The 27564-nt window shown below is 48.0% G+C and overlaps 1 protein-coding gene across 1 annotated transcript; it reads right to left on the bottom strand.

The window, feature by feature from the left end:
• Positions 1–27564, bottom strand: LOC115384263 (NLR family CARD domain-containing protein 3-like). Its single transcript, XM_030086594.1, has 5 exons — positions 27529–27564; positions 24373–26150; positions 20655–20828; positions 362–535; positions 1–59 (listed from the first exon to the last, which is right to left on the bottom strand). The coding sequence occupies exons 1-5, from the start codon at positions 27562–27564 to the stop codon at positions 53–55; spliced, it is 2169 nt and encodes a 722-aa protein (XP_029942454.1). The 3' UTR covers positions 1–52.

Below are 27564 nucleotides of genomic sequence, written 5' to 3'. Positions count from 1 at the left end.
AAGAAGCTCTGCTCTCAGTAGATCTTCAGGACTCACAGCCTCCTCTCTGCTCTCAGTAGCTGCAGAGAGATGAGAGGTGGTGGTCAGAGTGTGTGAAGCAGTGAGGACTTCAGTCCTGTTCAGAGCAGCAGTCAGCAGCTCAGAGCTCATGAAGGACCACCACTGTCAGACCAACACAACAAGCCTGTGGCTCCTCTGATTGGCTGACTGTGTGTCCTCTGCTGTCCAATCCTGAAGCTGCTCAGCGTTCTCCTCTCACAGCCTCACTGAGAGTCAAACACTGGATCTTTGTTCTCACACTGACTGTGTTTAGTCCAAACCTGCTGAAAGCAGCATGGACTCACTCCAACCATCTACTGACCTCAGAGTCTGCAGGCTGCAGTCTGGACTCTGCTGGAGAGCAACCAGCTGCTGCACATCTGGAGACCGCAGCCAGTTCCAACGCAGGTCCAGCTCCTTCAGGTGGGAGGGGTTGGACTTCAGAGCTGAGGCCAGAGAAGAACAGCTGATCTCTGACAAACTGCAGAACTCCAACCTGAATAAAGAGAGAAAGCAGCAGAATCAATGAGGAGGAACCAATCAGATGTATTGATGGAGAAATGAGCAGCTCCACATTACTGAGTCCTGATCAATGAGCTGTTCTGTTGTTGTGGATCTTCATCACACACAACATTCACACTCCTCCTCATGTCCACACACAGCAGTCAGCTGCTGCTGAGCTCAGTCCACTCTCTCACTGCAGGATCAGAGTCTCAGATCACAGCTGCTGACAAACATTTCTCCTTCTACAACAGGAACAGACAGTCAACTGACCTCAGAGTCTGCAGACCACAGAGTGGACTCTGCAGAAAACCACACAGCTGAGAAACTCCTGAATCCTGCAGAGGGTTCCTGCTCAGGTCCAGATGTTCCAGATGTTTCTGGAGGGAGGGGTTGGACTCCAGAGCTGAGGCCACAGAAGAACAGCTGATCTCTGACAAACTGCATCTATACAACCTGAATAAAGAGAGAAAGAAGTGAGATTAGAGGACAGAGTTTACACACACACACACACACACACACACACACACACACACACACACACACACACACACACACACAAACACACACACACACGTCACACAACTGTGACTTGTGACATCCCATAATAAGCTCACATGTTAATGCTAACAAGCTAATGTGCTGACATGCTTATGCTAACATACTATTGTGCTGAAAAGCTCATGCTAACAGCCTGACAGAGTTAAGCTAACATGCTAATATCCTGACATGCTGATGTGCTGAAACGCTAATGCTAATGCTAACGCAAACACGCTAATAGGGTGATATACTAATGCTGACATGCTAATGCTAACATGCTAATTTGCTGATATGCTAATGCCAAAATGCTAATGTACTGACATGCTAATGCCTACATGCTAATGTGCTGACATGCTTATGCTAACATGCTGTTCTGACATGCTTACGCTAGCCTGCTAATTGGCTAACAAGCTAATTTCAACATGCTAATAACCTGACATGCTAACATACTGACATGCGGCTGTGCTGTCACACACATGCTATTGTGATAAAATGCTAATGTACTCACATGCTAATGTGCTGACACGCTTATGCTAACATCCCAATGTGCTGATATGCTAATGCTAACACTAACACAAACATGCTAATAGGCTGATATACTAATGCTGAAATGCTAATGCCACATGCTAATTTTCTGAAATGCTAATGCTAAAATGCTAATGTGCTTACATGCTAATGCTTACATGCTAATGTACTGATATGTTAATGTTAACGCTAACACAAACATGCTAATAGGCTGATATGCTAATGCTAAAATGCTAATGTACTGACATGCTAATGCCTACAAGCTAATGTTTAACATGCTAATGCTAACATGCTAATGTGTTAACATGGTGTCAATGTGTTTTGAAGCCATTTGTCTTTCAGCTGTTAGCTTGGCGTTAGCTTAGCTTCATGCTGACTTGAACTTTCTCAGTGGAATAGTTTGGTCCGTGCAGCCAGGTGTTCTGCAATGAGATCAAATTCCTGATGGCGAGCTCCCAATCAAGGCCAGGAGCCTGAGAACAAGTGCTGCCCCCACATGGTCTGGTAGAAGCTCTGCAGCCTGTTCACTCTCCTCCTCCTCTGACTGAACTCTGAAACCACATCCCATCCAGACCTCACTGGACTGACTGGACACTTTCACAACTCTTCATCCTCCAATCCACACTGGAACCCTGTGAAGCTCAGTCAGCTGTTTAGTTCTGCCATGGAGGAGTGAAGAGCCCAGCCGCTACGCTGCTTTGAAAGCTGAAGGTCAACATGGAGCGTGTCAGAGGTTCACAGTCAATGATCCACTGCAGCTCCTTTCTTCTTCTAGCAAGCTTTGAAATGTGGAGCTGCACACGGCTCTGCCACAGTCACAGGACTAAAGAGCAGAGAAGAAGCTCCGTTTCTCCTGGAGATCCTCAGTGTGGATCACTCTCAGATCAGCCTGATGTCTGACCTTTAGTGTCAACACTACTTTACTGAAACACACTCAAACATGGAGTCTGACCTCAGAGTCTGCAGACCACAGAGTGGACTCTGCAGAAAACCACACAGCTGAGAAACTCCTGAATCCTGCAGAGGGTTCCCGCTCAGGTCCAGATGTTCCAGATGTTTCTGGAGGGAGGGGTTGGACTTCAGAGCTGAGGCCACAGAAGAACAGCTGATCTCTGACAAACTGCAGTCCTCCAACCTGAATAAAGAGAGAAAGCAACAGAATCAATGAGGAGGAACCAATCAGATGTATTGATGGAGAAATGAGCAGCTCCACATTACTGAGTCCTGATCAATGAGCTGTTCTGTTGTTGAGGATCTTCATCACACACAACATTCACACTCCTCCTCATGTCCACACACAGCAGTCAGCTGCTGCTGAGCTCAGTCCACTCTCTCACTGCAGGATCAGAGTCTCAGATCACAGCTGCTGACAAACATTTCTCCTTCTACAACAGGAACAGACAGTCAACTGACCTCAGAGTCTGCAGACCACAGAGTGGACTCTGCAGAAAACCACACAGCTGAGAAATTGCTGAATCCTGCAGAGGGTTCAAGCTCAGGTCCAGATGTTCCAGATGTTTCTGGAGGGAGGGGTTGGACTTCAGAGCTGAGGCCACAGAAGAACAGCTGATCTCTGACAACCTGCAGTCCTCCAACCTGAATAAAGAGAGAAAGAAGTGAGATTAGAGGACAGAGTTTGCACACACACACACACACACACACACACACACACACACACACACACACACACACACACACACACACACACACACACACACACGTGACACAACTGTTACTTGTGACATCCCATAATAAGCTCACATGTTAATGCTAACAAGCTAATGTGCTGATATGCTTATGCTAACATACTGTAAGATGTTCAAGATGGTTCTTGTATCTTGTTGGAAATCTGTGTTTATTGTTTCTACATTTATTTCCATGCTGTCATGTTTGTATATGGGGATATTGGCAGAGGTGTGGCGCCCCCTTGAGTTTTAGATGAGTTTGGTAGTTCAAATGCTTCTGGCTGTGTCAGAAAGTCTTTTGTGTTTAGCGGGTATTTTACTTTGAAGTCACACAATGGTGATGTCACTTCCTTTACTGAGTGCGTCCTCTGCTCTGAAGCCGTCCCCAGCGACGAGTGCATATCGTGTGTGTCCATGACAGAAAAGTAAGTCCGATTGTGGGATATGTTGTGAATATAACCCCCCCAATGTTCCTTAGTTTAACTGCCGACATATTATGTGTGTTTATGTCAGTTTGAAGACCGTTCAGCATGTTTCAGTAGTTAATTAAGTTCACGTGATGTGAATCTCTCGTGTCGGAGATAGACTGTTATACCACTATGTGTCCACTAGAGGGAGTAAGAGACCGTGAAGTCAGTCAGAACCCCATATTTGATTTATTTAACCCTTTGTTTGACTGCTCTTGTATTATTATCATCTATATGACTGAGTTTCCTCACTTGCCGTTATACATTTTCCATGTTTATTATTATATTATGCCTTTATACTTAAGTTACAGTACTATTATTGTTTTTTCATTGTTTTATTCTAGACCACACGCACACGCACATATACCTATGTATTCCAACTTGGAATAAAGTGTTGTATGGATCCCACTCTCCGAGCCCATTCTCTCTGACCGGAGCACCGTCGAAGGAAGCAATCAGATCAGCAACATCCCACAGAGTGTCCCACTCTATCACATGGTCCTTCGAGCCGGATTTGATAGCTTCTGGAGACAACATGGAATCAAAACAACCATCTGCCAACGCAGCAGTGAGTTCTAGACCACAGCGGGAGAGACATGTACCAGTACACCTTGAACACTTTGAAGTTGGATACATACCGGGTATCACGGTACCCCCTACCACCAAAATCGAGGAACTTGGAGCAACCGCCTCAGCCCAGTTCATCACAGACCTCGGCCCTCTTGCCCCACAACCAAGGAAAGCACAGTCAAGCAAAGCCTCTTCTGGTCATAGCAAACCGAAAACCCAGTGGAGCGTCGGCTCAGTGACCCGGAGATCCTTAACAGAGGGATTATCTGATCTACAAAGCGCCATATTGGAGGAGCACGTCAAGCGTATGGAACTGGCAGAAGCACACAGGCAGATTGAGGAGCAGACGCTCGTGGACGAGCAGTGCAGTCTGCTAGATAAAGAAGCTAGAGATGCTCTCAATGAGAAGGAGGAGCTTCTGAGAGAACAGGAGCGGCAGAGACGTCGACTGGAGGAGAAGGCAGAAATGGCACACAAAACCAAAGAGGCCATAACCAAACGACAAATACTGCAACGCAAAATCAAAGAGAAAGAAATGGAGGTGATGCAAGCAGCTCTTGTCACATCTTTCCTGAAAGAAGAAGCAGCTCATAGTTCATCTTCCTCCAGGCCCCTGAGTGAATGTGAGTACAACCCCCATGCCGTCAGTAAAGACCAGCTTCCAACACCTTACTCACAGAGTGCAACTGTACCGCTCCATTCGACCCCATATACTGATACTCCACCACCAGTTTCCAGTGCAGCCATGATGTCACCTGCCTCAACTATAGCCCCAGCAGTGCAAAGCAAGCCCAATACTCAAGTGAGAGGCCCTGTCACTACTGGTATGCTCACCCAGCCCCAGCCTACGTACACCACCATGCCACCTCCTCCTGCAGTCCTCAACCCAGTGCTACCGCCACGCACGACACCAGCCATTGGTGCCTTCCCATCATATGCTCCACCACCATCCACAACACAATATATGGCCCCACTTATCCAACCACAAGTGGCCTACACCCAAGCTCAGAGACAGCATGTATCTCAACCAACTCCACCTCAGCAGCCACCAATACAGGCTGACAATCCGCTGTCTCACCCACGCCTTGCTCTGTCATCTCTACCACAACCAGTGACAGCACCACCTCCAGGTCACAGGCCAACTCCGAGTTCAGATCTCATAGAGCTCCTGGTTGCCACATCCTACGGCCTTCCAAGACCCGCTCTACCTCATTTCACCTCAGGGAAAGAGTCAGATTTTGCCCTACTTAAGATGGCTTTGGAAAATCTGCTTGACACACATGCCCACCTTACAGAGCAGTTCAAATATCAAGTCCTCCTAGACCACTTGAAGCTGCCAAGTGCCCACAAACTCGCCCAAGCCTACATGCACGACCCGAGGCCATACACCTCATCCCTCCAGGCCCTCCAGGACAAATATGGACAACTACGTCAGCTCGTGCAGAGTGAGCTGGGTGCCATCTTGAACTCACCACCTGTAAAAGCTGGAGATCCTGAGGCGTTTGATAGCTTCGCCCTGTCAGTCCAGAGTCTGGTAGGCATGCTGCGGTCTCTCGAGGGTGAGAATGGGTACGAACTGCGATGTGGCTCCCATGTAGACAGGCTACTTAGTAAGCTGCCTGCTCATTACCGCGACGGGTTTGTGGAGTACAGCATCAACCAAGGCATCCTGAGGACTGGCACTGATCAGACATATACGCTTGTTGACCTCTCAGCTTGGCTTCAGTTAAAGTCACAGGCAAAGCGTATTTCATCCAGAGCAACTCTCATGTTCCAAGAACAGCCTAAGCCAGTGAAGAGCCAGAGGAAACCACAGGGTCATTCATCCAATGTGTATTACAACACAGAAAGCCATGCCAAGGTGACTCTTCAGGATCCTGCTCGCAGCACAAAATCCCCTAAAACTAAAGCTCCTTTGAAGCCTTACTGCCCGTACTGCGACACACGAGAGCACTACCTCAGCCTGTGCCCCAAATTCAAAGAGCTCACTTTGTCAGAGATTTCTGCATGGATCAAAGACAGAGGCTGTTGGAGGTGTGGCAGAAACCATACACCTGAGGCATGTACACTTAAGAAGCCCTGCCAAGTGTGCAAGCAACAACATCTTACTGTGCTTCATGAAGCGTGCCACCAAGAAACCAAAAAGGTTTTGATGGTCACTACTGCTCCCAACACCATCTACGTTGATCGCCCGAGTCGTCCACAGAGAGTTATGCTGAAGCTGGTGAAAATACGCCTGTACAATGCTGGACACTCGGTGGAAGGTTTCGCCATCCTGGATGATGGATCAGAGCGGACTCTCATCCTTCCCTCAGTAGTCCAGCAACTTCATTTAACCAAAGACCCTGAAAGCCTGCCGCTGCGCACTGTACGCCATGAGGTGATTCATCTACAAGGGGCTGCGGTTTCGTTCGACATCTCCTCAGCTCATGCTCCCAAACAAAGATACAGCATCCATCACGCCTTCACCGCTGATGAGCTGAGCTTGTCTGAACACAGTTATCCTGTCAAGTTGCTCATGCACAAATACCCACACCTGCAAGGTCTTCCACTCCCGATGGTCGACAAGGTCCAGCCACTTCTGCTCATAGGCTCCGACTTTCCACACCTACTGCTTCCAAAGCAACCAGTCCGAGCTGGTCCCCCTGGGAGTCCCCTAGCCGTGCATACTGCTCTCGGTTGGACACTACAAGGCCCAGCCAGCATTATCTCCACTGGTGAACATCCTCACTGCTATTTCACCATGTCTCCCAACACAGAGCTGCAACGACATGTGGAACGTTTGTGGGAAGTTGACATAACGCCCTACGTCAACACCAAAACTGTGACCCGCTCCAAAGAAGATCAGCAGGCACTCGAAGTGTTAGAAGAGCGCACAATCCAAGTGGAGGTTGATGGTGTAACAAGGTACGCTACTCCACTGCTGAGACGCAAGGCAAGCCCCGAGCTCTGGGTCCCAAAGCACACATTGCTCCCACAGCTACGGAGCACAGAACGCTGTCTAGCCAAAGACACTGCTCTGGCTAACACCTACTGTCAAGAGGTACAGCGGCTCGAACAACAAGGCTACGCCAAGCCTCTATCTCCTGAAGCAGTAGACAGCTCCACAGAGTCCTGGTATCTGCCACACCATGTCGTCCATCACAATGGTAAGGCAAGGATTGTCTACAACTGCTCACACCAGCACAACGGCCAAAGCCTCAACAGCCAACTCCTGCCAGGTCCAACCTTGGGCCCTACCCTTCTCGGTGTACTACTTCGGTTCCGAGAACATGGCGTGGCCATAAGTGGTGACATTAAAGCAATGTTTCACCAGGTACGTCTGCTACCAGAAGACAAGCCTCTTCTGCGTTTTCTCTGGAGAAGTATGAAGAGGGAGGAGGAACCAACAGTGTACGAGTGGCAGGTCTTGCCATTTGGGACAACATGCAGCCCCTGCTGTGCCACATACGCCCTCCAGAGACATGTGAAGGACAACAGCAAAGGGCATGATGATATCCTACATCTTGTGGAGTCTGCCTTCTACGTCGACAACTGTCTGACCAGTTTCACAAGTGCTGAAGAAGCCAAGGCCACCATTGACCGGATGCGCAAGCTGCTCTTAGCTGGAGGCTTTGACATCAGGCAGTGGGCCAGCAACACCCCCTCAGTCATTGAGCACCTCCCAGACGATGCAAAGGCAGCGAGCACTGAGCTGTGGCTTTCCCGGTCAAGCAAAGATCCAGAAGAACCAGCCTTAGGACTTCGCTGGAACTGCCTTACCGATCGACTTGGTTACCGTCACAGACCAGTCGAATATTCTCAACCGACTCTGAGGAACATCTACAAGGTGATGGCAACACAATACGATCCTCTTGGATTCCTCATTCCATTCACCACCCGAGCGAAGATCCTCATCCAAACCCTTTGGAGGGTTGGAGTCGGTTGGGATGAACCAATCAAACCAGAGGCACTGCTGGACACCTGGACACAGTGGGAGCGTGAGCTCATCCATCTGCCACAAGTGGAAATTCCCAGATGCTACGTTTCAGCAGTAGCAGACACTGAGGCACCCACACGTGTGGCACACATCTTCTGTGATGCTTCGGAGAAAGCCTACGGAGCAGTTGCATATCTTCGCACCCAAGACAACCAAGTAGTCCATGTAGTCTATGTAAGTCCATGTAGCATTCGTAATGGCTCGATCCAGGGTGAGCCCCCGCAAACAGCTGACTATGCCACGCCTCGAACTGTGTGCTGCTTTGGCTGGAGCCCAACTGGCCAAGGTTTTGATGACAGAACTGTTGCTATCCCCCCAGCAGGTCATGCTGTGGACTGACTCAACAACAGTTTTGACATGGCTCAAGTCCGACTCGTGCCGCTACAAGATCTTCGTGGGAACAAGAGTGGCAGAAATCCAAGAACTCACTGAAGGTTCGACCTGGCGGTACGTCGGCACCACAGACAATCCAGCCGATGACCTCACTCGTGGTAAAACCCTGCTCGAGATCAGCCAGCCAAGCTTGTGGAGCCAAGGTCCACACTTCCTCCGACAACATCCAGAAACCTGGCCACAACTTCGTTGGGAGGAAGCTCAAGAAGCAGATGAGGATGAACTTCGAAAGACAGTGTTCTGTGGAGTCGCCACCTGTGCTCCAACCACGACGTCTATGTCTGACATAGACAACTGGGACAGTCTCCTCAAGGCCAGTCATGAGAGCCTTCACGGGGCGGCTAACAACCAGAGCATACCCCCTATGACGGCAGCTGAAGCCCAAACAGCAGAGCTGCATGTCCTCAGGCAATCCCAACGTGAGTCCTTCCCGGAGGAGGTTGAAGTCTTGGCTGCTGGTAAGATCATCTCAAAACAGAGTCGCTTACTCATGCTTTCCCCAGAGTATGATGAAGCTGTTGGTCTGCTGAGAGTTGGTGGTAGACTGCGTCGAGCAGAAGATCTTGACCCAGATGCTATACATCCCATCATCCTCGATCCCAAACATCACATCACCAAGCTGCTCATTAAGAAATATGATACCGACCTGCTGCATCCTGGCCCTGAGAGAGTTTTCGCTGAAATACGGAGAAGATTCTGGATCCTTCGTGGGCGAGAGTCCATAAAGCACCATCAACACAGCTGTGTTGATTGTCAAAAGTGGCGTGCAACCCCTGTGATCCCTCAGATGGCAGACCTGCCTCCAACCAGACTCCGCTTGTACAAGCCACCTTTCTGGTCAACAGGGATCGACTGCTTTGGCCCTTACAATGTCAAGATAGGCCGGCGCACAGAGAAACGGTGGGGTCTGATTTTCAAGTGCATGACGACGAGCTGTGTGCACTTGGACCTACTGGAGAGCATGGACACCGATGCCTTCCTGATGGCCCTTCGCCGCTTCATTGCTCGCAGAGGCAAGCCATTCGAGATCCTGGCTGACAGGGGCACCAACTTCAGAGGGGGAGCTGCAGAGCTGCAGGCCAGCTTTGCTGCTCTTGAAATTCCTCTCCAGGAACAGCTGGCAGGACAGAAGATTGATTTCCGTTTCAACCCCCCGGGTTCACCACACTTCGGCGGTACGTGGGAACGTGAGATCAAGTCCATCAAAGCAGCTCTTCAAGTCGTCCTCCAGGATCACACTGTGGCCGAGCCTGTGCTGCAGACTGTGCTGATTGAAGTGGAGGGAATACTCAATGCTAAGCCACTCGGATACCTCTCTGCTGATGCTGCTGACCCAGATCCTGTCACCCCAAACCTACTGCTGATGGGGCGGCGTGACGCATCACTCCCACAGGCGATCTACGCATCCAGTGATCTTCTTGGCAGAAGAAGATGGCGCCACAGCCAGATCCTGGCAGACCATTTCTGGTCGAACTTCATCCGTCGTCACCTTCCTGACCTCCAGCAGCGGTCGAAGTGGCATAAGGACACTGACAATCTTACCACTGGCCAGGTGGTAATGGTGATTGATTCACAGTTACCCAGAGCTCAGTGGCCGATTGGGAGAGTGGTGAAGACCTGTCCCGGCACAGATGGACGTGTCAGGGCAGCCGAGGTCAAAATAAAGGGAGAGACCTACCTGAGACCAGTCGTGCGCCTTGTGTGGCTGCCAGCCTGGGAGGATGAAGAGGACGCCGCTTAGGTTGGACTTTCCTTTAAGTTTCAAATTTATCGCTAAATTTGGGGGCGGCTGTGTCAGAAAGTCTTTTGTGTTTAGCGGGTATTTTACTTTGAAGTCACACAATGGTGATGTCACTTCCTTTACTGAGTGCGTCCTCTGCTCTGAAGCCGTCCCCAGCGACGAGTGCATATCGTGTGTGTCCATGACAGAAAAGTAAGTCCGATTGTGGGATATGTTGTGAATATAACCCCCCCAATGTTCCTTAGTTTAACTGCCGACATATTATGTGTGTTTATGTCAGTTTGAAGACCGTTCAGCATGTTTCAGTAGTTAATTAAGTTCACGTGATGTGAATCTCTCGTGTCGGAGATAGACTGTTATACCACTATGTGTCCACTAGAGGGAGTAAGAGACCGTGAAGTCAGTCAGAACCCCATATTTGATTTATTTAACCCTTTGTTTGACTGCTCTTGTATTATTATCATCTATATGACTGAGTTTCCTCACTTGCCGTTATACATTTTCCATGTTTATTATTATATTATGCCTTTATACTTAAGTTACAGTACTATTATTGTTTTTTCATTGTTTTATTCTAGACCACACGCACACGCACATATACCTATGTATTCCAACTTGGAATAAAGTGTTGTATGGATCCCACTCTCCGAGCCCATTCTCTCTGACCGGAGCACCGTCGAAGGAAGCAATCAGATCAGCAACATCCCACAGAGTGTCCCACTCTATCACAGGCTGCTTATTGGTCAGTGGGAACATGTGATGAATGACGAGACGGGTTGAGGAAGTGTGATGTATGGAGTGGAGGAAAAGTGCGATTAAAGTAAAAAGCTGTTTGTGACCATCTCTGTGTTCTTCCTTTTGTTTACTCCTTATAAGAGTAAGCCGACCACCACCCATTGAACCCTCACGTTACATTTGGTGGCAGCGTGGTGCTATTTTTGAGTGGTTTTGTACATTGGGTGAGTTTTATTCACTTCACTGTGGACTCTTTTTTTTTGTGCTACACCGGCTGGAGTACTCTTTTGGAGCTTTAACGTGTTAGGAGGTTTTGTGGACACATTTTGCAGTCTTTTTTTTTTCTATTTTGATGCACTTTTGTGACTTTTGAGGGGACTTTTTTTTTTCTTTTGCTTCGCCATGTCCGCTGATGAGAGTGATGTTGTACGTCCGCGGCAACCCTCCCCCACACGGCAACGGAGATCTGTGGATGCTTCAAGAAATGCTGCCCCCCCTTTGCCCTCACCTGCTGGCACCCTCAAGATTGAGCTTCCTCCTGTGTTCAAAGGTGATGGGACTGAATCCTTCACGAGTTGGTCTCGGCGTTTTGAAGTGGCAGTGCAAGCCATGACTACCGAGGATGCAGATTTGACTACGGTAATGGCTTCCATTCTCCCCACTCGTCTTGCTGATGCTGCATTTCTGTATTGGGATAGCCTATCACCATCAATTCAGAGAGACTATGATTCAGTAAAAGACAAACTCAAGGATGTTTTTGGACCTAGATACTCATTGCCATTCTTTCAAACACATGTGAATGCCCGACCTCGTAAACCAGGTGAAAGTTTGGATGTGTACAGCGCTGACATTACTCGTCTTGTGCTTGAGGCGTTCCCGAACTATGACCACAATGCACTGGAAGGTGAAAAATTTCGCCGCTTTGTTGCTGGCTTGGATCCCACTTTACAATCTAAAATCCATGAAATGGGCGCTGCAGACTTGGATGAGGCCCTTCGTATTGCAAGTCGTTATGAGAGAGCACGTGCAGCACTGCAACTGACCACACCAGGATCCCTTTATGCTCAGCCTGCTGAACATGTGGCTGTGATTTATCCTAAACCCACTGATGACAAACTCCTACATGCAGTTGAGCAGCTGACGCTTACAGTAGCCAACCTGCAACAGGAAGTGAAACAACTGCATGAGAAGCAGGGTTACCTTGCTCATCGTCTGGACTCCGGGCGTGGCAGATATGATTACCGACACAATGCCCGTGGTGCCTCTCCTTCACCTTCAGATACCAGCCATCCTCCTCGACGCCATTACTCACCTAACCAGTATTATGATCGTGGTCCAGAGTCACATTATGAATGCCGTTCACCTTCACCTGTCCATCGCAGACATCGTGAGTATGGACGTCTCGACAGACGTGATCAACACCACTCCCCATCACACTCGTCTTACTCGTCTTCTGGGTATGGTCGCCGTGACAATGATGCTAACAGACGCAGTCCAAGTCCTGCGGGTCAGCGATACAGAGATGTGAGTCCGCATCCAAGGACCAGTGTTCGCTTCCAGTCTCCTGACAGACGCACACGCTCCAGCACTGACAACCAGGGAAACTTCAATTAGCTGCTGTTGCGGGGCAAACATCAGCTTTGACATCACAGCCCCAGAACAATGCTTCCAAACTGCTACCTGATGTCAAGTGTGCTCCATCGGAACATTGTGTTTCTCCTAACATCTGTGCTATCGTTGAAGGCATTGAATCGTGTGCTTTAATTGACTCTGGTTCTTTCATGTCCATTGTTAGTGAAGACTTTCGAAATGCACATCCAGCTCTGAAGAAACGTCCAATGTTAGCTTCATCTGCCACAGCACGCTCAGTCAATGGACAGCGCTTGGATATCTTGGGCAAGTTAACTATTGGGATCAGACTTGGGAAACACTTGTGGCAGCATGACTTTGAAGTTCTCAGAGGTGCCTACCAGCCAGTTATTTTGGGTTGGGATTTCCTCGAAAAACATCATGCCCTCCTTGATCTCAAACATAAGGAACTGCAACTGTGGGATGTCACAGTTCCTCTACTACCAAAAGGGCATGAAGTGGCTGCTTGCTGTAATGTGTCTGTACTAGCTCCCACAAAAATACCAGCAATGAGTGAAACCCTCATCACGGCCAGTGTGTCACCAGCTACACCCGCTTCACCTGTCCCAACTGACTACTGCGGTGTTCTTATGCCTAACCCAACCTGTGATGTAATTATGGCACACTCCCTCAGTGAAGTTCAAAACGGCACGACTGTGGTTCGGCTCTTAAATCCCTCCAGAGATGATATTGAACTGTATTCTGGCCAACACTTGGGTGAGTTTCATTCTGCTTCTTCTGTTGATATTGTGCCAAGTGATGAAACATGTTGTGCAACCCTCCCTCAGATTGATGTGGCTCCTCCTGTGCAGTTGAATGAAAAACAACTCTCACCTTCTCAACTACAGTCTTTGAAATCACTGCTCCAGAAATATTCAGCTGTATTCAGTAAAGATGCAGAGGACAGAGGTCGCACTGGCATAATTAAGCACCATATTCGAACGGGTGATGCCACACCAATCAAACAGAGGGCTTACAGAGTAATGCCAGAGCAGAGAGCTGAAATACAAGCACAAGTTGAAAACCTCTTGAAAGCTGATGTTACTGAAGAGAGCTTCAGCCCCTGGGCTGCACCAGTTGTTTTGGTGCGAAAGAAAAATGGCTCATGGCGTTTTTGCTTAGATTACAGGAAACTCAACCGGGTGACGATCAAAGACTCCCACCCTCTTCCCAGGGTGGATGATGCCCTTGATGCGTTGTCAGGGTCGGCCTGGTTTTCTACAGTGGACCTTCAGCATGGCTACTGGCAAGTTGAACTGGAGGAGGAAGACCGTGAGAAAACAGCATTCACAACAGGTAGTGGACTGTATCACTTCAAAGTTATGCCAATGGGTCTCACCAATGCTCCAGCTACGTGCCAGCGGCTAATGGAAATGGTACTTCGTGGCCTCCCATGGAAGACCTGCTTGGTGTATTTGGATGATGTACTCATTTACAGTCAATCTTTCAGTGAACATCTCCAACACCTGGAAGAAATCCTCTCCAGATTTCAGTCGAGTGGCTGAAAGCTGAACCCATCCAAATGTTGTTTTGCGAGGGACCAGGTACAGTTTTTGGGACATGTGGTATCGAAAGATGGCACTCTGCCAGATCCACGGAATGTGAAAAGTGTACAAGACTGGCCCACACCACGCTCTGCAACAGAAGTAAGATCATTCTTGGGACTTTGTTCATACTACCGCAAATTCATCAGGAACTTTGCACACCACAGTGTTCCACTACATGCCCTCACTGAGAAAAATGCTCCTTTTAATTGGACTTCCCAGTGTCAGGATGCATTCACCTACCTGAAGCAGGCTCTTTCTAATCCTCCAGTGGTTACGTTCCCTGACTTTAACTTGCCATTCACACTTTACACCGACGCATCAAACTCTGCTATTGGTGCTGTGCTTGCTCAGACAGTGGGACATCACGAGAAAGTTATTGCCTACGCTAGCCATGTTCTCACAAAAGCAGAAAGGAAGTGGTCAACCTATGACAGAGAACTTTGGGCCATCGTTTGGGCAGTACGACATTTCCGTCATTACATCTGCAAACAGCCCTTTGTTATTGTTACGGACCACAAACCTCTTTTGGGTCTCAGAAAAATACCCATTGACAATGACAGAACTGGCCGGCATGCACGCTGGGCTCTTGAGCTTGACCCATTTGAATGGAAAGTGACCCATAAAAATGGCCTCCACCACCAGAATGCAGACGCTCTGTCACGTCGCCCTGCTGACAACGAACCACCGGAACAGGGTCCTGGCACCCATGTTACTACTGGTTCTGAGACTGACGACGAACCTTCAAACTCACTGATTCCATCTGGGTTTACAAGCACTGTACAGCGTCACAACTCCAGCAGTACTAATTCGAATCCAGTTTCCTGCCTTTCAGGGCGTGACTTAAAGAGTTCTGCATCGTCTGTCTCTTCTACATTTGTACTTCAATTTCCAGAAGAAGATCTGAAAAAGGAACAACTCCACGACCCCATTTTGGCAGAGGTCATCAGCTTAAAAAATTAAAGGTCAGAAACCTCCATATTGGCGCATGAAAAAACGCACAGCAGTTGAGAAAGTTTTTTGGCAAGAGTATGACAGGCTGACATTTCACAATGGCTTACTGTGTCGTCAAGTTTTGAAGCCATTAACTAAGTCAGAGCTACACCAATTTTTTGTTCCTCATGCCTTAAAAGACACTGTCTTACAGTTGCTACATGGAAATCCAGTTACTGGTCATCTTTCTGCAGACAAAGTCCTGAAAAGTGCTCAACAACTTTACTATTGGCCTTTCATGTCACGTGACATCAAAATGTGGTGCAAACAATGTCTTCCATGTGACGCAAGACGCAGCCCCATACCTCACCACAGAGCTCCGATGAAAACCATTGCTGCTGATGCACCATGTCAAAAGGTTGCAGCTGACATCATTGAGCTCCCTATTACAAGTCGTGGCAACAGATATGTGCTGGTTGTTCAGGATTATTTCTCCAAATATGTCAATCTGTATGCCATTCCTGATCAACGCTCCACAACAGTGGCAAAGTGTCTGTTTGAGAACTACATCTGTGAGCACGGCATTCCGGAGATGTTGCACACAGATCAGGGACGTCAATTTGAATCTGATCTGGTTAGGCATCTGTGTGAATTGCTGGGCATCCAGAAAACGCGAACCAGCCCATATCATCCTCAATGTGATGGCATGGTTGAGAGATTTAACAGAACTCTCATTGATCAGTTGGCCAAGTCACTTCTCCAGCAGCCAGGTGAATGGGATGACTGTTTGAATCAAGTTGCCTTGGCCTACAATGCCAGCCCACACTCAACAACGGGCTTCACCCCTTTCTTTCTCACCCATGGCCATGAAGCAAGAATGCCTGCTAACCTGTTGCTGTCTACATCATCTTCGTCGACTTCAGGTTCGACTGCTGATTATGTTGCACAATTAACTCAGAAACTTCAGTCAGCATTCAGATCTACTCAATGGAACAGTGACCTTGCTCACAACCAACAAAAACAGCAGTATGACAAAAGAATTAATCACACTCCATATGCGTCTGGCGACCTCGTGTGGTTAAATGACCCTACTACAGCCAAACAAAAACTTGCTCCTCACTGGAAAGGCCCCTTTGAAATATTGGAGTGCCTTGGTGCGGGCATGGAATCTCCTGGAGTAACCTATCGGATTCATTATCTTCTGGACCAGTCTGACAAGTCCCAGATTGTTCACTACAACCGTCTCAGACCTTACAATGCTCCCGTGCCGGGTCAAACAAGTATGGCGCCTCCTCCTGACCCCTGCTTGCAGCCCCATCCCCCTCGATTGACTGCATTGTCTGGTGCGTTGCCCTTTAAGCCTTCTCAACCTGCAGCAGTGACGACTCACGACACACCTGGACAAGGCGGTGCTCCGGTGCCTGAGCCCCAACCACACTTGCAATCCTGTTCTCCCCCATTGGTTTCTTCTCAGACCAACTGTTTGACAGCTCCCCCCCTTGATTTGGCTCATGACACTGACTCTGTTCCGTCTGTCCTGGTTGAGCTTGGCACTGACTCTTCATCTTTCCCCAGCAGACGTCCAGTCAGAGCCCCCAAATACCTTCTGGACTATGTTTTACATTGAAGCAATTGTTCATGAATATTGTTTCCAGTGTTTGCTGCTTCTGTTGTTGTATGTGAAACGAGGACGTTTCATTTTGTGAGAGAGGAAGGAAATGTAAGATGTTCAAGATGGTTCTTGTATCTTGTTGGAAATCTGTGTTTATTGTTTCTACATTTATTTCCATGCTGTCATGTTTGTATATGGGGATATTGGCAGAGGTGTGGCGCCCCCTTGAGTTTTAGATGAGTTTGGTAGTTCAAATGCTTCTGGCTGCTTATTGGTCAGTGGGAACATGTGATGAATGACGAGACGGGTTGAGGAAGTGTGATGTATGGAGTGGAGGAAAAGTGCGATTAAAGTAAAAAGCTGTTTGTGACCATCTCTGTGTTCTTCCTTTTGTTTACTCCTTATAAGAGTAAGCCGACCACCACCCATTGAACCCTCACGTTACAATAGTATTGTGCTGAAAAGCTCATGCTAACAGCCTGACACAGTTATGCTAACATGCTAATATCCTGATATCCTGACATGCTAATGCTAACATGTTGACATGTCAATTCTGATATGCTAATGCTAACATGCTCATATGTTCACATGCTAATCCTGCCATGCTAATTTGCCAACATACTGATGCAAACATGCTAATATCCTGAAAAGTTATGCTAACATGCTAATGTGCTGACATGCTAATGATAGCATGGTAACGTCCCAACATACTCATTCTAAAATACTCATATGCTAACATGTGCCAACATGTTCACGTCCTGACATGCTAATGCTAACATGCTAATGTACTGACATGCTAATGCCTACATGCTAATGTGCTGACATGCTAATGCTAACAAGGTGTTTTGACATGCTTATGCTCGCCTACTAATTGGCTGACAAGCTAAATTCAACATGCAAATAACCTGACATGCTAACATACTGACATCCTGCTGTGCTGACACATGCTATTGTGATAAAATGCTAATGTAGTCACATGTTAATATGCTGACACGCTTACGCTGACATCCTAATGTACTGCTATGCTAATGCTAATGCTAAGACAAACATGCTAATAGCTGATATACTAATGCTGAGATGTTAATGCTAACATGCTAATGTGCTGACATGCCTCTGCTAACACATAAGTCTCCTCTTATGCTCATGCTAACATGCTAATGTACTGATATACTAATGCTAAAATTGTAATGTGTCCACATGTTAATGTCACTATGCTAATATGCTGACATGCTAATGCTGATATACTAATTTGCTGACATACTTATGCTAACATGCAAATGCCCTGATGTGCTTAAGCTAACATGCTAATATCCTGACACTCTGATGCTAACATGCTGATTCCCTGACACACTAATGCAAAGACATGCTGATGCTACCATGTTAATATGCTGACATGCTGATGTGCTGAAACGCTAATGCTAATGCTAACGCAAACACGCTAATAGGGCGATATACTAATGCTGACATGCTAATGCTAACATGCTAATTTGCTGATATGCTAATGCCAAAATGCTAATGTGCTGACATGCTAATGCCTACATGATAATGTGCTGACATGCTTATGCTAACATGCTGTTCTGACATGCTTACGCTAGCCTGCTAATTGGCTAACAAGCTAATTTCAACATGCTAATAACCTGAAATGCTAACATACTGACATGCGGCTGTGCTGTCACACACACGCTATTGTGATAAAATGCTAATGTACTCACATGCTAATGTGCTGACACGCTTATGCTAACATCCCAATGTGCTGATATGCTAATGCTAACACTAACACAAACATGCTAATAGGCTGATATACTAATGCTGAAATGCTAATGCCACATGCTAATTTTCTGAAATGCCAATGCTAAAATGCTAATGTACTCACATGCTAATGCTTACATGCTAATGTACTGATATGTTAATGTTAACGCTAACACAAACATGCTAATAGGCTAATATACTAATGCTGAAATGCTAATGCCACATGCTAATTTTCTAAAATGCTAATGCTAAAATGCTAATGTACTCACATGTTAATGCTTACATGCTAATGTACTGATATATTAATGTTAACGCTAACACAAACATGCTAATAGGCTGATATACTAATGCTGACATGCTAATGCTAACATGCTAATTTACTGACATGCTAATGCTAACGCTAACAGAAACATGCTAATAGGCTGATATGCTAATGCTGACATACTAATGCTAACATGCTAATTTGCTGACATGCTAATGCTAACGTACTACTTACATACTACATACATACTTACATACTACTGATAACATGCTAATGTTCTAATATGCTAATGCTAACATGCTAATGTACTGATACACTAATGCTAAAATTCCAATGTGCCCACATGTTAATGTCAGTATGCTAATTTGCAGATATGCTAATGCTGACATACCTAATGTTTGCTAACATGCAAATGCCCTGATGTGCTTAAGCTAACATGCTAATATCCTGACACTCTGATGCTAACATGCTGATTCTCTGACACACTAATGCAAAGACATGCTGATGCTACCATGCTAATATGCTGACATGCTGATGTGCTGACATGCTAATACTAATGCTAGTGCTAACGCAAACATGCTAATAGGCTGACATACTAATGCTGACATACTGATGCTGACATGCTAATGTGATGACATGCTAATGCTAACATGCTGATGTGTTAACATGGTGTCAATGTGTTTTGAAGCCATTTGTCTTTCAGCTGTTAGCTTGGCGTTAGCTTCGCTTCATGCTGACTTGAACTTTCTCAGTGGAATAGTTTGGTCCGTGCAGCCAGGTGTTCTGCAATGAGATCAAATTCCTGATGGCGAGCTCCCAATCAAGGCCAGGAGCCTGAGAACAAGTGCTGCCCCCACATGGTCTGGTAGAAGCTCTGCAGCCTGTTCACTCTCCTCCTCCTCTGACTGAACTCTGAAACCACATCCCATCCAGACCTCACTGGACTGACTGGACACTTTCACAACTCTTCATCCTCCAATCCACACTGGAACCCTGTGAAGCTCAGTCAGCTGTTTAGTTCTGCCATGGAGGAGTGAAGAGCCCAGCCGCTACGCTGCTTTGAAAGCTGAAGGTCAACATGGAGCGTGTCAGAGGTTCACAGTCAATGATCCACTGCAGCTCCTTTCTTCTTCTAGCAAGCTTTGAAATGTGGAGCTGCACACGGCTCTGCCACAGTCACAGGACTAAAGAGCAGAGAAGAAGCTCCGTTTCTCCTGGAGATCCTCAGTGTGGATCACTCTCAGATCAGCCTGATGTCTGACCTTCAGTGTCAACACTACTTTACTGAAACACACTCAAACATGGAGTCTGACCTCAGAGTCTGCAGACCACAGAGTGGACTCTGCAGAAAACCACACAGCTGAGAAACTCCTGAATCCAGATGACGATTCTGACTCAGGTCCAGATGTTCCAGATGTTTCTGGAGGGAGGGGTTGGACTTCAGAGCTGAGGCCAGAGAAGAACAGCTGATCTCTGACAACCTGCAGCTCCTCAACCTGAATAAAGAGAGAAAGAAGTGAGATTAGAGGACAGAGTTTGATGTTGAAGTGACTGAGAGCTGAAGAAGGTTCAGACTGGAAGAGTTTAGAAATGTAAAGTCCAAACAGCTGAAGCCTCCAGGAGGAGAAGAGCTCTCATCAACATGCTGCAGAGCTCAGTCCACTCTCTGTCCACACTACATCTGGAATCCTCCTGATCTCCTCTCAGTCCTTTGCCTCCAACAGATTCTCCCTTCAGACAGTGAACTGACCTCAGAGTCTCCAGGTTACAGTTTGGACTCTCCAGTCCAGAACACACAATCTTCACTGAGGAATCCTCCAGCTTGTTCCAACTCAGGTCCAGATGTTTCAGATGGGAGGGGTCAGAGGTCAGAGCTGAGGAGATCACTTCACAGTGAGGATCAGAGAGTCCACAGCCAGAAAGACTGTAATGAGACCAGAGAGGACAGGGCGCTATGAGAGAGGACACTTTGATGGACTGTTGGACATCAGAGCTTCACTTCTTCACTTTGGCTTCATGTTGACCTGGAGGAGAACCTGGAGGAGAGAACCTGGAGGAGAACCTGGAGGAGAACCTGGAGGAGAACCTGGAGGAGAACCTGGAGGAGAGAACACTGAGTTCTCAGCTCTTCTCCATGTTGCTGTTTGCAGGTCAGGCCTCAGACGTCTCTTATTTTTAAAAGTTGTTCTGTGTTGAATCAACAGTCTAGATTCTGATAGAATAGAATAGAATAGAATAGAATAGATCTTTATTGTCACTGTTACAAAGAACAATGAAAATCCGTTTGGTACTCTCTCCAGCAACATTAAAAGAAAATAGACCATATAACACAACCAATAAATATATACAACATAAGAGCAAATCCTAATATATGTATATGTACATAAGCATCATAAGAGCAGCGTACAGTAAAGGAGACCACTTGATTCGAGACCTGCTCTAACATGATTGTTCCATGTTAAACTGATATTGTCATCATGGGGGGGGGGGGGGGGGGGGGGGGGGGGGGGCAGACATTTGACAGCTTGGGGGTAAAAGCTGCTTTTGAGTCTTTTGGTTTTGGTCTTCCAGTTCCTCTAAAGGAGGACAGAGGACAGTGAGACATGTTTGGACATCAGTTACCATGGAAATTTACTCTGTGGAGCCAGTCGGCTCCAGACCAGGACCAGGTCCAGGATTTAGTCTGTTCCAGACCAGGACCAGGTCCAGGATTCAGTCTCCGCCCCTTCAGTTTCGTGTTCATTCTTGGGAAGAGACAGAAGTCGCAAGGTGCTAAATCGAGGGGATACGGCGGATGGAGCAGCAGGGCCATGCCGTTTTTCACCAGGAACTGTTTTACTCGCAGAGCCCTGTGCGTAAAACACTTCCCACTCTCCCACAGCGCCGCCGCTTCAGCCTGACTGCCTCCCGGAGCCGCCGCAGCAGGGAGGATCTTCCCAAACAGCCTCCATCGTCCTCCAGCTGCCTTTCAGCTCCTGGCACATGTCCACGCGAGCCTGTTTCTGCTCCGTGGTTCAGAGGCGTGGGACCATTTTGGGATTTTTGGAAGAAGGGGGCGGGGCTGTAATAACAAACACTGCCTGTGAGCTGCTTATGTGTCTTTGGGAGGTGAAATTTTTCACAGTTATGCTTAAGGCTATGCTATAGAGACATATAACGGCCAAAAGTCTGAAATCATTCTTGTTTTTTTTTTTATAACCACAGTCCGGGGACTTCTGGGTCCCCCCTCGTATGAGCTTCATTTTCTATAAACAATCTGTAATAAAGGAGAAGGCAAACAGTCTGGAGTGCCGAAAAGCTTCTCGAGGATGCGTGGATCAGTGCGCCTGCATGGAACACTCACAGTTGAGGCCAAAAAATGTGGTATGGGAGAAACTGGTGCAGCACGGTGGAGCGCAAACGCGAACAAGACACAAGCATCAACAGTCCTTCTGACATTTTAACCTGAACAAAACAAAGGCTAACACCTGGAGTTTCTTTTAAATTTAACTGGCCAACATAAAGTGCAATTAAAGCTTCAGGCAGCGGCAGCCGCCTCCATCTTCCCTCACATTCTTGGGCTGCGCTTCATGTTTTCATGGAGAAAGATGAGCGCATTGCTGGATGAAGGCTGAGCTGTCGGGGGATCGGGTGAGAGAAAGAACAACCTGCGACTTGTCGACGCCTGTAAATTTACGTCGACTTGTGCGACGGGAGTCGACTAGTCGACGTTTCTGTTAATGCCCTGCCTACCAGTGTGTCTACAGGCAAAACCGGTCAACAGAGGACGCCATCACCGCTGCTCTCCACTCAGCTCTGAACCATCTGGAACTCCCAGTCACCGATGTCAGGATGATGTTCATCGATTACAGCTCGGCGTTCAACACCATCCGTCCTGACATCCTGGTGGAGAAGCTGGCCGACCTAAAGCACCCCCCCGACTAAGGACTTCCTCACCAACAGAGTGCAGGTGGTTCAGGTGGGACAGCTGTCTTCCTCCATCCTGTCTCTCAGGGCCGGGTCCCCCCAGGGCTGAGTGCTGAGTCCCCTCCTGTATGCCATCTATACAGACGACTGCATCCCCATTCACCCCTCAGATTACATCATCAGGTTTGCTGATGACCCCACAGTGGGTTTGACCACAGGGGGGACAAAACAGCCTCCAGAGAGGAAATCCACCAGCTGACAGGGTGGTGTGTCAAAAACAACCTGCAGCCTAACTCCACCAAGACCAAAGAGATTTTACTGACTTCAGGAAGCAGGGAGTGTATCACCCTCCACTTTCCATCAACGGTGTGTGTGTGTGGACAGAGTGTCGTCCTTCATGTTCCTGGGGACTGTCGTCTCTGAGGACCTCACCTGGACTGCCAACACATCAGCACTGGTCTAAAAGGCTCAGCAGAGACTCCACTTCCTTGGTGTTCTGTGGAGGAACCACGTAGAGAGGAAGCTGCAGGTGTCTTTTACCATCCTATCATAGAACCTGTGCTGATGGACTGGGTGACTGTTTGGATTGCTGCTTGCTCTGCAGCTGACAGGAAGGCCCTGCAGACCAGAACTGCTGAAGTTACCATAGGAAGCCCTCTGCCCCCCCTTGAGAACTCTGTCAGCTCACACTGCCTCAGCAGAGCAACAGTGACAGCAGACAGATCCCACCCTGGTCAGCTCCTGTTCACCCTGCTACCATCAGGAAGAGATTCAGGCCCCATCAGACCAGGACTCACAGGGTGGAAACAGATTTTACTCTTGGACCATCAGACTCTGGAACACAGCATACTGTCCACTGTTACCTGACTTCACTGTCTGCACCTGCTACCTCACTGCCCACCCTGATTCCACTGAGATGTGTTTTAATCACTGTGTGTTGTATTATTGAGTTACGATTCATTTTATATTGTGCTTACTTATCAATGTCCTGTATGCACCCTAACCTGGCAGCTACTCTTAATTTCATCATGCTCAGTATGATGACAATAAAGCATTCAGTTCAAAACCTTTCTGCTCTTCAGCATTGGCTTCATGTTTTACCAATGGAGGTTGCTGTCTGGCCCAGACAAAGTATAGCCTCAGAACCCATGACTGCCTAAACCCTGCTTTACATGTAGCAAATCAATGATTGGTTATTTTCCATCAAAACAGTGTATTAAGACAAATATATTTCAAGAACTGCAGACCATAATTAATCTAATAAGAACAAGAAGACTGACAACCCAGGATTCTATAGGTATTCTCATTGCCTGAGGGCTATTGTTGAAATGTTCTCACAACAAATGTATTGAAAATATTTTAGAAAAAGAAAAATCAGCTGAATAATAACCATTTCATGTTTTCTGGTCCTTAATCTGACTAGACCACTATCAAGATCATCGTTTGTTGTCGATCAAGATTCTTCAGGACAGATCATTGAGGATCATCTCCACAGAGGAGCTACAGGAACTACTTTCTACAAACATCACTGAGACATTGATCATGAGGACATGTGGACTCACTCAGCCTTCCTGCAGTTCTTCACAGCTGGGATCAGTCTCCGTCGTCCCTCAGATGATGTCTTGTACTTCTTCAGGTCCAACTCCTCCAGGACCTGGTCTGACATCTGCAGCATGTAGGCCAGAGCTGAGCAGTGGAACTCAGAGAGTTCCTTCTCTGATCTGTTCTCTGACTTCAGGAACTCTTGGATGTCCTGATGGACTGAGAGGTCCTTCATCTCCGTCAGACAGTGGAAGATGTTGATGCTTCTGTCAGGGGACACTTCCCTCCTACTGATCTCCTTCAGGTTCTGGATGGCTCTCTGGATGATTCCTGGATGGATCACTCTCCGACCCAGCAGACCTTCCAAGAGTCTCTGGTTGGATTCCAGAGAGAGGCCATGAAGGAAGCGGACAAACAGGTCCAGGTGGCCGTTCTGACTGCTGAGGGATTTCTGTAGGATGCTCTTCAGGAAGGCTCTCAGAGATGGGGAAGTTTTATAAGCCCTTCCAATGAAGGTCTTCAGCTCGTCTGTCTTCCAGGTGGTGAAACAGTGGAACATGAAGACTGCAGCCAGAAACTCCTGAACAGTCAGATGGACGAAGCTGTAGACGGCTTTCTGGAAGATCACAGACTCTCTCTTGAAGATCTGAGTACAGATTCCAGAGTACAGCGAGGCCTCAGTCACATCCAGACCACACTGCTCCAGGTCTTCTTGGTAGAACAGGATGTTTCCTTTGTCCAGATGTTCCAAGGCCATCCTGCCCAGCTTCAGAAGAAGCTCCCTGTCAGCCTCCGTCAGCTCCTGTGGATCCGTCTCAGGTCCTTCATGGTACTTGAGCTTCTTCCTGTGTGTCTGAACCAGCACAAAGTGGGAGTACATGTCAGTCAGGGTCTGGGGCAGCTCTCCTCTCTGCTCGCTGCTCAACATGTGCTCCAGAACTGTAGCAGTGATCCAGCAGAAGACTGGGATTCCACACATGATGTGGAGGCTCCTGGAGGTCTGGATGTGGGAGATGATTCTGCTGCTCAGCTCCTCATCACTCAGCCTCCTCCTGAAGTACTCCTCCTTCTGGGCGTCAGTGAAGCCTCGCACTTCTGTCAGTCTGTCCACACATGTTGGAGGGATCTGATGGACCGCCGCCGGTCGGGAAGTGATCCAGACCCGAGCCGAGGGCAGCAGATCCCCCCGGATGAGGTTAGTGAGCAGCTCGCCCACCGAAGACTGCCGGGAGACGTCCAGCAGCCACCGGCCGCCGCTGAAGTCCAGAGAAAGTCTGCTTTCATCCAGGCCGTCCAAGATGAAGAGCAGCTTGCAGACGGCCAGCTCCTCTGCCGTCAGCTTCTGGAGCGTGGGATGGAAAACAGCCAGCAGCGAGAGGAGACTGTACGGCCGCTCTCCCAGCAGGTTCAGCTCCCTGAAGGAGAGCACCACCAGCACACTGACATCCTGGTTCTCCAGGCCCTCGGCCCAGTCCAGACTGAACTTGTGCACCGAGAAGGTTTTTCCGCTGCCGGCCACGCCGCTGGTCACAACCACTCGGATGTGTGTGTGCTGCTGGGCCCAGGCTTTGAAGATGTCCTGAACCCTGATGGCAGTGTGATGGAGGCTCTCCTTCCTGGAAGCTGTCTCCAGCTGCTTCAGCTCAGGTTCCCTCTGAAGCTCCTCACTGAGTCCCTCTGTGATGTGGAGCTCAGTGTAGATCCTGTTGAGGAGGCTTCCTCCTCCTGCTTCATCACTTCCTTCAGTCACACGTTCACATCTCCTCCTCACACTCTTCTTATGTTCTTCTAGAAGCTGCTGCAGACCCACACCTGCTCACAGACAACAACAACAATCACACTGCACACAAACAACAAGCTTTCATGTCTCTACAACACAACAACCAGTCCAGTGAAGACAGACCAGTCCCTCAGCAGACACATGTCCACTCTTACTTAGTGCAGCGGCGCTTCTGGATCTTTCTGGCTGCTCCTCACACACATCAGTCCTCTTCTTCTCTCTGTGGACACCAAGCAACATTTACTCTGAGCAACACAACACAAAGATCCAGCTTCAACTCTCACACTGCTTCACAATCCTGGAGCTGAATCTGAAAGGGAGCTCAACATCTCTCACTCTGGTTTGGAGGAAATCAAAGGAAACTAATCAGAGGTTCTGTTTTGGACTGAATTCATTTTAACTCTCACACACTCCTCTGAAATCACACATAAACTGCTCTAATCATTTGCATGTACACAAAAAATCAACATGTATAAATGTTTTATATAAACAGAACATGTTCAACATCTTTCATATAAACTAGCATCTTCATCCTGGACTCATATAAAACAGTGATCAAAGTTTCGGATGTGAGAATTTTACTTGTGTTCATGAAGGAGGGATTAAACTTGTGGATGTGTGACTGACTCTGGTGAGAAAAAGAGTTTTGCTGCTGTTCATGAGGATGGACTTCATTCTCCTCCTCATTCTGTTCTCCAGCAGTTCACCAGCAGACCCCCCCACCACTGACACACACCTCTAGACCAGCTTGTTCAAGCAGTTCCCCTCCAGTGGTGACTTTGAGCTTCATGAGTTTCTCCAGCAAACCTCAGCTAGAACATCCAGCACAGGACTCCAGTGATGGGAGTAAGAGGACAGCATCTCCTTGCAGACATCAACAGATTTCAGTCTTCTGAGATAGTCCAGTCTGCACCGACCGTTCTATATGCTGCATCAGGACTGACCAGTCCAGTCTGTGATCCAGGTGGACCCAGATATTTCCAGGTAGAGACCACCTCCATACACTCTCCATCAGTCTGGACTGGTCCATGTTGTGCCTCCACCTGCCAAACTCTACCATCTTCTCCTTTGTTTGAGCCGTGTTCAGCAACAGTCTATAGCACCTGCTCCAGTGCCTGAAGTCCCAGAGGACCTTCCTGTACGCTGGAGGTGCAGTACCACCTCCTCACCTCACGATGTCGCTCATGAGCCCTGCAGCCGGGACCCCTCCTCACCACCAGCTGCACTGCTGCTGGTCTGAAGCTGACTGGAGGGTGACGTCTTCACTCAGCAGAACCACGGCTATAAACATCACCGCCACGCAGGAAATCCTCAGACGACACCAGAATCACACCGATCTTCTCTCTGAGAGCTGCCACCACGTCCAGCACCGTCCCCCAGAGCAACACCTGGCTACCAGAACACCTCGCGGGCCCAGACTGGACTGGACCAT

Source organism: Salarias fasciatus (assembly GCF_902148845.1).
Source record: "Salarias fasciatus chromosome 23 unlocalized genomic scaffold, fSalaFa1.1 super_scaffold_20, whole genome shotgun sequence".
NCBI classification, from domain to species: domain Eukaryota; kingdom Metazoa; phylum Chordata; class Actinopteri; order Blenniiformes; family Blenniidae; genus Salarias; species Salarias fasciatus.
This window is presented reverse-complemented; position numbering and strand designations above follow the sequence as displayed.

What these genes read in the sequence shown, in the direction of transcription:
- LOC115384263 (XM_030086594.1), bottom strand. Translation starts at nt 27,564, where the DNA reads ATGGTCCAGTCCAGTCTGGGCCCGCGAGGTGTTCTG. An exon ending in TGGGCCCGCGAGGTGTTCTG is followed by an intron (nt 26,151 to 27,528) that starts GTAGCCAGGTGT and finishes GTGGGTCTGCAG; the next exon opens with CAGCTTCTAGAAGAACATAA. An exon ending in AAGAACTGCAGGAAGGCTGA is followed by an intron (nt 20,829 to 24,372) that starts GTGAGTCCACAT and finishes GTCTCATTACAG; the next exon opens with TCTTTCTGGCTGTGGACTCT.